Source organism: Euphorbia lathyris, chromosome 2 (assembly GCF_963576675.1).
Source record: "Euphorbia lathyris chromosome 2, ddEupLath1.1, whole genome shotgun sequence".
In the NCBI taxonomy this organism is placed as follows: Eukaryota; Viridiplantae; Streptophyta; class Magnoliopsida; order Malpighiales; family Euphorbiaceae; genus Euphorbia; species Euphorbia lathyris.
In genome coordinates, this window is record NC_088911.1 from 94502089 (window position 1) to 94514059 (window position 11971).

The 11971-nt window shown below is 33.5% G+C and overlaps 1 protein-coding gene across 1 annotated transcript; it reads right to left on the minus strand.

Annotated features, from left to right (window-relative positions):
* Nucleotides 1-10564: 10564 nt before the first annotated feature.
* Nucleotides 10565-11709, minus strand: LOC136217622 (gibberellin 2-beta-dioxygenase 8-like). Its single transcript, XM_066004224.1, has 2 exons — nt 11285-11709; nt 10565-11123 (listed from the first exon to the last, which is right to left on the minus strand). The coding sequence occupies exons 1-2, from the start codon at nt 11707-11709 to the stop codon at nt 10565-10567; spliced, it is 984 nt and encodes a 327-aa protein (XP_065860296.1).
* Between the last annotated feature and the right edge of the window lie 262 nt (nt 11710-11971).

Below are 11971 nucleotides of genomic sequence, written 5' to 3' on the forward strand. Positions count from 1 at the left end.
ATAGAAGAAGAAGATGAAGAAGATTGAAGAAGAAGATGGAAGAAGAAGGAGATAGGAGAGGGAGAAAGAAAAATAATAAAAAATAAAATAAAATTCGTTTTTCCCAAATTACTCCTCTGCCACGTCATCATTTTAACAGTTTCCATCAATTTGCCTTGATTTTGCTAACGGTGACAACCACAGGGAGGTGTTTGCAAAAAAAAAAATATCACAGGTACCACATCGCAAATCGGCCAAACCACAGGATAGTTATTTGTAATTAACCCTATTCTTTATATATTTATTGCAAATTAAGTTGTTAAATAGAAGTTGATAGCTTTGGTACCTGAGCCCCTGATAGTCATGCATTTTTTAGATGTCTGAAAACGGTATGTGGAAAACTTCAAACCAAGAAAGTTGGTACAAAGAAGCAGCTTTAGGGTTCCCCCATCTGTAACTATTTGCTGGTAAATTTAAGAAACCACATTGAGATTTCCTGTTAAAGGGCTCATAAAATACTTTCCTTTGTTGATATTGCATCGCCTCTAAAGTTTCTTGTGGAATCTCATGATTTTTAACTTGAAAGAAACCCCATTCACATGCAGCTTTACCAATCTCTTATGCAATTTTGTTTTGTCAATAAAGATTCCATATCAAAGAGAGGCAACTCACATTCTTCAGCCACGAAAACATTCTCATCTTTAGCTTGTGCAATTGAATTCTTGATAAGTACCTCGTAGTGTTGGAAATAAAGAATGAAGAATATAGAGAATTGAAGCAATCAAATGTATTGATTTGTATATATTATGAATGTATCGATATACAAGAGGTGATGGGTATATATATAGAGATTGTAACAGCTCCTAGATTATCTCTAATTTAATGTTTGAAATCCCTGATAATGTGATTAGTTATTAGACTAAGTAAATGGAGTTTGACTGGGTAATTAATAATATTAATTATGTTCTTAGATAATTAGATATTATTAACACCCCCCTTCAAGCTGATGCCGAGATGAGAGACTGAGACGTTGACAAAGTCGTTGAAAGCGGGATGTCGGAAGCGGCATGGTTAGTAGGTCGGCTACCTGATCATCAGTAGAAATGAACCGGATTTCAATGGTACCTGATTGGACTTGTTCACGAACAAAATGATAGTCAAGTTCAATGTGTTTTGTTCGAGCATGGAACACCGGATTAATAGTGAGATAGATAGCGCCGACATTTTCACACCAAAGAGTAACAGGACGCTGTAGTGGGTACCCAAAGTCATGTAGGAGGGATCGCAACCATAGCAGTTCGGCAGTTGCATTTGCAACTGCTTTATATTCACTTTCTGTAGAGGAGCGAGCAATGGTTGGTTGCTTCTTGGTGTGCCAGGAAATTAGACTACGACCAAGATAAATACAGAAAGCACCTGTGGATCTGCCATCGTCTGGACAGCCGCCCCAATCACTATCAGTATAACAATGTATTTGATCAGTTGGGGAACGAGAGAATAAGAGCCCAGTGTCGGAATTCCCTTGAATGTAGCGAAGCATTCGTTTGACAGCCTTCCAGTGTTCTATAGTTGGTCCATGAAAAAATTGGCAGAGCTTGTTGACCGAAAAGGATAGGTCTGGACGAGTAATTGTCAAGTATTGAAGGGCGCCGACCACACTTCTATATTCAGTTGCAGATGGAAGTGGTGTGCCTTGATCACGAGAGAGAGGTGGAGTTGTTGCCATGGGAGTGAGACATGGTTTGTTGTCAATCATCCGTACCCGCTTAAGGATGTCAGTAACATATCTGGCTTGATAGATGTGAATACCTTTTTGAAAATAGCGTATCTTAATGCCAAGAAAATATGAAGCACGACCAAGATTCCTTATAGGAAATTCAGATTCAATTTGTAGAATGGTGGATTGAATTTCAGAGGGATCAGAGCCTGTTATGAGAATATCATCAACATAGCAAAGTATGAATAACCTGTGTGACCCGATGGTTTTGACAAATAAAGAGTTATCACCAAGGGACATGACAAAAACCAATCGTAATAAAAAATCCTTTTAGGCGTGAAAACCATTCCCATGGGGCTTGTTTTAACCCATATAAGGATTTCTTTAGTCGACAAACAAAAGATGATTTGTTAGGATCAGTGAAACCCTGTGGTTGTTCCATAAAGATGGTTTCCGTGAGCTTTCCATGTAAGAATGCATTAGAAATGTCAAGTTGATTCACAAACCAGCCTTTTGAAGCAGCAAGTGCAAGCACGGTCCTGATAGTTGTTGCTTTAACGACTGGACTGAAAGTTTCTTTGTAGTCAAGTCCTGATTGCTGAGTGAATCCACGAGCAACCAAGCGTGCTTTATAGCGTTCAATTGTTCCATCAAATCGTCGTTTTGTTCGAAAGAGCCATCGACAGGTGACAATGTTGCGGTTAGGAGGTCGAGGAACAAGTTCCCATGTGTCATTATCAATGAGGGCTTTGATTTCTTCACTCATTGCATTTCTCCATGCTAGGATTTTATTTGCCTTCGTGAAACAGGTGGGATCAACTACTCCATCCTCATGAGTGGAGGGCAGCAAAACGACCAAATGATTGGTGAGTGGATTGATGAAGGCTCATTCTACGTGTGTGTGGGGCTGTTATGTTTCGTGGTCGTGCTGCTACTGGCGGTCTGTTGGGTGGTTGTAATATTGTTGATTAAACACATGTTGATTGAGTAGTGGAGAGTGTAGGCAATGCTGACACAGTTGGTGAAGTACAGGGGGCTGTCGGTTCTGCTGGTATGTCCGGAGAGGAGTTGGGGGCAGCAGGTGCTGCGGTGTTGTTAGCAGAAGGGCCCGAGGTACCGGGTTCCATGAGCCTGGACGATGCGGTAGGTGTTGTTGCATCAAAACATGTTGGTGTAATTGTTGGGGCGAGATTTACATCAGTAGCTGCTATTCCGTGAGTATTAATAGGGCCTGTAGAATTGGTTATGGCCGTGGTAGTTTCTGAGCAAATAATTTCAGCATTGGCAGGCTCAGACACTTCATTATGTGCTTCTGATGTAATGACTTCAGAATGAGGGACAATAGGAGTTGATGTAGTAAAAGTTGAAGCAGGACCAGCAGTTGTACAAGATACAGTGTTAGGTAAATTGAGCTGATTAGATATAGTTTGTGAGGAGGACGTTACCCGAGCAAGTGGTGATGAAGCCATTGTAGAACCAGAAGGCGAGAATCCATATTGTGCTGGCGAGTAAGGTGCAAGCGGAAGAGTAATGGCTGATGGAGCAGGATCAGAAACTTGTGGTGATTTTTTGTTATTGATTTCTTGACCAGGAAAGGATGACTCACGAAATTCAACATGTTTACATGTGTAAACCCGTTCAGATTGAAAATCTAAACAGAGATCACCAGAATGATCATTTAATAGGCCTAGATAAATACACATTTTTGAGCGATAATCAAATTTGTGTTTATTGTAAGGCTGTAGGAATGGGTAAATGGCACAACCAAAGGTGCGTAATTTGGAATAATTGGGATGAACCCGAAACAGACGAAAAGATGGGGACTCATTTCTTAAGGTTGGTGTAGGAAGAATATTAATTAATCTTATGCTGTGTAATACTGCATAATTCCAAAACTTAAGAGGTAAACATGCATTGGCAAGTAAGGTAAGTGTTGTGTCAACTATGTGTCGAATTTTTCTTTCTGCAATTCCATTTTGAGCATGTGTGTGTGTGGACATGCGATTTTATGGATAATGCCCTTTGATTTAAAGAATGATTGGAGTTTTTGAAACTCACCACCAAAATCTGAATAGAATGCTTTAATGTCTGCATTAAATTGGTTGACAATCATGGCATAAAATTCTTGAAAGGTAGAGTAAACATCACTTTTTGATTTGAGACAATATACCCATGAAAAACGAGTGAATTCATCAACTAAAACAAGAAAATAACGATGACCATTGAAAGATAAAATGGGGGCAGGACCCCAAACATCAGCATGAATGTGTTGAAATGGAACAGTACTAGTGCGCGAAATGGAAGCTAAAGGCTTGCTAGATGCCTTCCCTAAAGGAAAAAAATTACATGCTTCCGGAATACCGGAAACATGTAAATTATTTTTTCGAACTATGCTACTAACTGTTGAGTTTTGACAATGTCCTAATCTGGCATGCCATCTTGAAAAAGGAATTTTTTCATTTATTAGAGCTTGTTTGAGAGAAGAAGGTAGCATATATAGCCCATCCTTACTCGGCCCGCGCAATAGGATTTCCCGCGTTTCCTGGTCCTTCACAAGAAAAAAATTTGGCCAAAATTCAAAAAAACAAGATTTATCATGGGTAAATTTTTGTACAGAAAGTAAGGATTTTGTCAATTTTGGAACCAAAAGTACATCATTTAAATGGAAATTTTGAATAGTTGAGGTAACAGAATGAGAGATTTCCATACCTTGCCCATTACCAACGAACACATTATCATACCCATTGTAAGGCATGGGATTGTGAATTTGGTGTTGATTTGTTGTCATGTGGTGAGTTGCACCTGTGTCAGGGTACCAAGATTGTGGTTCATCAAAAAAAGGTGCTTGGTGTTGGCAGGCAAGATGTGCTTGTGGTCTGGGATTGCGGATCCTTGCACGGGACCTAGATTGAGATTGATTTTTGTTTCTTTTGTTTTGGCTACACTTGTCAGCCCAATGATCAATTTCACCACAAAGCAAGCCCCTTCTTTTGACAGTACGTTCAGGAGGACTCACAATTTCGGTTTTAGTACTGATATTGGCCATAGCGATTGGACCTGATTGCTTCCCTTTTAAGAAAGTTTCATAAGAAACTAATTGGTGATATAGCTTATGAAAATCCAGATCAATGGTTGAATCTGATAGTAAGGAAGCAATGACAGGATGGAATTCATCATTGACATGTTGAAAGATAAGGCCAGGTAATAGATCAGCAGGATAAGGATTTCTAGAAGCAGCCAAGTCATCCAAAATGACTTTCAATTTTTGCAAATATTCCTCAACGCTATTTCCATTTTGTCGCAAGTTTTTCATTTCAACAGTTAATTGCAGCCTCTTGCTACCGGAGACAAGCCCATAGGTTCTTTCGAGAGCATTCCATATTGAATTAAATGTGGTGAGATTATGGATTAAGTGATAAATTTCTTCTGTAATGGAGCTTAACAGAAGAGATCAAGTAGTGTTTTCTGTGTTATCCCATGTACTAAAGGAAGGGTTAATGATGTAGTCCATAGGAGCAGAGTTTAAAACATGTTCATAAAACCTATGAGTTTGAAGGGTGGTACTGATATTCATCTTCCAAGAACAGTAGTTCTTGGAAGTCAATTTGATGTTGATGATGATATTAGAGGATCCTGATGCAGAAAATGGCAGGTGCTGGACAACAGTGGAACCAAGAGAGTTCGTACCTTGCGTTGAATTAATTGAGTTCAGATTTTCACCAGAACAAAACTGTGGGTGAAGTGTTGTATGAGGCGGAATAAATCCAGGTGGGGGAGCCGTGGGGCGCTGCATCGTATGACTTGCGATTTGAGGAAATGTTGTAAATTGCGGACGTGTTTGCTGAAACGATGTCGGAGCGGTGGGAATTTGCAGGTCCGTTGTGTGATTTCCAGAATTGTTGTCGTTGGGTAGCATTGTGGTTTGTGAGGATGACGCGGAAATGGAGAATTGTGGTTGGGGGAATGTTGCAGGGTTCCAGGAGGAGATGAAATTGGTAAACTTCTTATTTCACCAATAACCTTTTAAGATAAATATAACTCCGGGTCTGCTACAAAAAAAAAAAATCAAAAGATAAAATTGAAATTCGATTGATGAGAATTTATTGATATATGATGAGTCTCAAACCGACTAATTGAAATAAGTGACTATATACATATATGTAATATATAATATTACTCTTAAATTATGCTTCGATTATCATAATTATATATATATATATATATAAGTATTCAATATATACGTTAATAAAATGAATAGTTCAATTTTACTATATATCTTAAAGGAAAAACAAAAATAAATATATGTGGGAAAGAGTTTTTGTTTAAAAAAAGTGTGATAGCATGACTTTATTCAGAAAGTATAACAAATATATATACACCACACTATTAAAATTATATGGAAACTATAATTACACATATTCCTACACAAGACTAGCTAATTACAAAAATTAAGTCTAATCACGTCTTTCCTAATAGACTACATATACATATTTCCTATATAATAGACCTTTCATATACATGAATCTATCATTTTTGTTGTGTGTAGGTATACGAAATAATAAATTTGTTTAAAAATTCAATTTACTTTATGTTTTAGAAAAATATAATGGAAAAAATTGTATATAACTAACATGAAAAGATGAGTATTAGCCGAATTTTTGTTTTTGTAAATGGGAGAGCAATAGGTAATTTTGAATAAATTGAAGTACATTACTTTAAGTAAGTTTAAAAGTTTAATACATCAATATCACTGTAAACAATATTAGAGATTAATAATACACCTAAGAAAAATCAGACTGGTTTCAAAATATAATATTTCCTATATAATAGACCTTTCATATACATGAATCTATCATTTTTGTTGTGTGTAGGTATACGAAATAATAAATTTGTTTAAAAATTCAATTTACTTTATGTTTTAGAAAAATATAATGGAAAAAATTGTATATAACTAACATGAAAAGATGAGTATTAGCCAAATTTTTGTTTTTGTAAATGGGAGAGCAATAGGTAATTTTGAATAAATTGAAGTACATTACTTTAAGTAAGTTTAAAAGTTTAATACATCAATATCACTGTAAACAATATTAGAGATTAATAATACACCTAAGAAAAATTAGACTGGTTTCAAAATATAAAGTTTGAAAATATAAAGGGTTATATGATACTACAAAGATATAAATATATCAATTCATTATTTTAGATTAGTTGTAGGAGAAAAAGTTTAGTTGATTAACATCTTTGAAGATAAAAAAAATAAAATTTGAATACAAAAAATGTAGTAACAGAAACAAAAATTTGAAACACGAGATAATGATTAAGAATGAAAAACAGACCTGATGAATAGAAGGAGAAACAATGGAAGGAGAAACATACCAGATGAATGGAAAGAGAAACAACAAGACAGATATTGATTAAGAATGAAAAACAGACCTGATGAATGGAAGGAGAAACAACAGTACATATACTGATTAAGAATGAGAAAAAAGGAGAAACAATGGAAGAAGAAACATACCAGATGAATGGAATGAGAAGGAGAAACATGAGAAGGAGAAACAGCAGAATATATAGATAGTATGATATCACAGGATGCATGTACTGGTATAAAAATGATTAACGAAGAAGCAAGTATATATAACACTTGGAAAGTGGGTACCTAGGGTTCAATGATCACAATTCTAAATACTGCAAACAAAACCCTTATTTTATCCATTTATTATTTATATTATTTATTTTGTTTTATTCATATATCCACATAATTCATGCAAACTACCCTCTCTCCATGTTCATCCAAATTACTTTTTATATTACACTAATTTAATAATAAATAAATAAACCATTAATTTAATACACAAATTCTAAATTCTAAATAATTAATTGAACTAGATTTCGTTTATATCAGGTTTAAGATTAATTATATACTTGAGTTCTTTGATTTTTTATTTTTTAATTCATTAACAATGGCGAATACATGACTGTTCGGTTGGAGGGCCGATTCTATATATGGTGTGTAAATTTTTTTTTTTTTTTTGCTAAATTGGTGTCTAATAGAAAAAATTCGGATTTAGAGAGTGTCTAATAGACAAAAAAAAAATAGAAATTTAGATTTAAGAAGGGGCTAACATACCCAAAAAAATTAAAAATTTGGATTTAATGAGCGCTAACGAGCAAAAAAAAAACAGGAATTTAGGATTTAAAAAAGACCAAAAAGAACCTGTGCCAAATTTGGATACTAATTCAGCACCCGATCTAAATTTTTGGGAAACAGGGAGGTCGGAACCACCATAACCTCAAATTTTGTGGAGACCGGGGGGGCGAAACTAGTCGTGACCATGGTGGTTCTGGCAGCCGGAGGGACCCGGCCCTGTCTCCGCCCCTGATCATTAAGTATTTGCTATTTTATTTAGACACATTAAGTTTTTTATTTTTCGTCACATCAAACCATTGCTTATTAAATTAGTTCAATATGAACATCTAATTCAGTTAAAATTGCGTTATTTATTTCAACAGTGTTAAATATTATATTTTTTACCCTTTTCCTATAATCACATTACATATATTAAAATTTGCTTTCAAATTGTGAAAATACAAATTTCGAACGAATATAAAGTGAATAACACTTTGTTCACCAAGTTTAACGTTCAAAACTGATTTTTTTTTTTTGTCATTAAGAGTTTAATGAGACAAAATAAAAATTAGAGACTTAACGTATCCAAATAAAAGATCAAAATCCTTTAATTTTCACCCTCTTTTGTAATTTTCTATTTTTTATTAATAATATTCAGGGTTGGTTAAATGCGTTAGGGGTGCCAACCTAGTTGAGATGTCTAACCTCTTAATCGCGTCCCAATCTTTCAAAAAAAAAAGATTAAAAACTTAATAAACTAAAAATTGAAAAATCAGGAATCTCACGATACTTTTATATTAATTAGGCATAAGGTACCAAAATAGGCTTAAGGTTTTTGGGGAAGTGTCAATTTAAGCTCAACGTTCAAAATAGCACCAATATAGGCTTAACGTTTACAACATAATATCAATTTAGGCTTAACGTTTACAATATAACATCAATTTAGGCCTCACGTATAAAATAGCACCAATATAGGCTTAACGTTTACAAAATAATAAGAATTTAAGCTTAACATTTTACAAAATATATACAATTTAAGCAAAACGTCATAATTAAGTTAATCATATTTTATTCTCTTCCGATTAACTTTATATGTTATCTTTTTATTTAGTTCTATCTTTTTATTTATTATAATACAATTAATTAGTATTCCTGCCCATTGAAATCTTATATTTGTTTTTCATAAATGATTCCATGACTACTAAATTTCATTGCTCATGTAATATATGCAAACTAAAAGTAATTGAATATCCACAATATTTCGAACACTGACATGTATCAATATTATTTTAACTAGTGTTCAAAATATGAAAAAATAGGAAAAGAATATAATATGGTTAATTTAATTGTGACGTTGAGTTTAAATTGGATATATTTTGTAAACATGAAGCTTAAATTCGTATTGTTTTGTAAACGTTAAGCCTATATTGGTGTTATTTTCTACGTGACGCCTAAATTGATGCTATATTGTAAACGTTAAGCCTAAATTGATATTAAGTTGTAAACGTTAAGCCTGTATTGGTGCTATTTTGAACGTTGAGTCTAAATTGGTACTTTCCCAAAAACCTTATACCTATTTTGGTACCTTATCCTTATTAATTATATATTATAAAGTATAATTAGATTATTATCCGTATGTTTATAGTATAATTAATCTGGGTTTAGTAATTAGGATTAATATATGATCATTACATAGGAGTTATAGTTTAAAATTAGTATATAAAATATTTAGAGGAAAATACGAAAATCAATTATGTAGTTTAGTTTGATTTGTAAGACTGTTTAAATGTTTGCAAATAAGGATTAGGTGTTTTCTGCATTTTATAAATTCGGTCATTCCATTAAACCAAAACGAAACGATTTAGATCAACTAAAAAGACTAACTTTGTAAATTATTCAGAATAAAAAGTTTAACCTTTTAAATTAACTAGATTACGAATTAACTAAACAATACAGTGTTTGTTTCAGCTTTTCGGTGGAGCGTTTAGCGTTTCATTCCAAACCGCAGGAAATATAGCGTTTGGTTAGGTTTATATAACCGCGATGTTTAGCATTTTCTCCAAAAACTGGAGCGTTTCACGAAAAACTCCTATTTGAAGGTTTTCATAAATAACTGTTTGTAGTTATTTATTATTGACAAAAGTATCCTTCTTATTTCCATAAAATACGTTTATTCTTTAACATTATTTATATTTCTACAATATTATTACCGGAATAACAAGGTTTTATTGCGTTCAATAGATTTTTTATTTTTTTATATAGATTATTTTTATTAATTTGTGACACATTTTTTATTTTATAATAGGATAAGGTGCAAAAATACCTCTAATATTTATAGTCAGGAACAATTTTACCCTTAATGTCTAAAATTGTGCAATAATACCCCTAACGTTGGCAGCCAAAAACAATTTTACCTTTAACAATTGCATCATTTTAGACGTTAAGAATAAAATTATTCATAGTTGTAAACCATGAAAATTATGCATCATGACTCTAATACCATGAAAATTATAGAAGATTATATAAAAGATTAATATTTCTTCATATCATTACGATCACTTTTACATTACAGATACTACAAAGATGAATTGAGAAGACGATGTAACTTTGTTAAACTAACTTCTTAACAAACTCAAGAAACACTTCAACTAACTTCTTAACAAACTCAAGAAACACATCCTTAGTCTGGTTGTTGCACAATATATATAGATATATATAAAACATGACGACATACTTGTATATCATAAAAGAAACCTTGAGAGGCCAACCTTGTCCCCCGTAGCATCGATGTCATCCTGAATTTTCTGCTTATACTCTCTGAAGCTAAACTTTCGATATAATGTTGGCTTTATACGACTCTCAATGGTAGCATCAGAAGAAGGAGAATAAAAATATGCCACTGAAAATCTATCAACATTTTGGGGGACAATCACCCTGTGTTTAACGCTTTTATAGATATCATTAGTGATTGCCTGAAATAAGTCACCAACATTAACGATAAGTGCATCAGGATTGGGTGGAACACTCATCCATTTTTCGCCCTTCTTCAATTGCAAGCCACTTGTTTTATCTTGATATAGAATAGTAAGGAAGCCGGAATCGGTGTGAGGCAACAACCCATACACCTTAGAAGATAATGGAAAATCACATTTTGGATATCTGTTCATTCGCACGTAACTATCATTTGGCCTACAATTTTCTTTGAAGAAATTTGCTTCTATCTCCATGTTTCTAGCTAAAATTTCAGCCAACCCTTCTGCCAAGGCGCCTGCTTTTTCTCCGAATGTTTGTATTGTTGATCTGAAAATTATCAAGAATTAATATCAGTTTAAGATTACAATATTTTGCACTTGATTACTAAATATGCTCAAACTCAATAATCGTATAGCTAAATTTGTAGTTTATTCTTTATATATTTATTGCAAATTAAGTTGTTAAATAGAAGTTGATAGCTTTGGTACCTGAGCCCCTGATAGTCATGCATTTTTGAGATATTTGAAAACGGTACGTGGAAAGCTTCAAACCAAGAAAGTTGGTACAAAGAAGTAGCTTTAGGGTTCCCCCATCGGTAACTATTTGCTGGTAAATTTAAGAAACCACCTTGAGATTTCCTGTTAAAGGGCTCATAAAATACTTTCCTTTGTTGATATTGCATCGCCTCTAAAGTTTCTTGTGGAATCCCATGATTTTTAACTTGAAAGAAACCCCATTCACTTGCAGCTTTACCAACCTCTTTTATGCAATTTTGTTTTGTCAATAAAGATTCCATATCAAAGAGAGGCAACTCACATTCTTCAGCCACGAAAACATTCTCATCTTTAGCTTGTGCAATTGAATTCTTGATAAGTACCTCGTAGTACTCTTCAAATGGAGGATCAAAGTTCATATCGTAAACTTCTTATTTCACCAATAACCTTTTAAGATAAATATAACTCCGGGTCTGCTACAAAATAAAAAAATCAAAAGATAATAAAATTGAAATTCGATTGATGAGAATTTATTGATATATGATGAGTCTCAAATCGACTAATTGAAATAAGTGACTATATACATATATGTAATATATAATATTACTCTTAAATTATGGTTCGATTATCATAATTATATATATATATATATATACACGTTAATAAAATGAATAGTTCAAT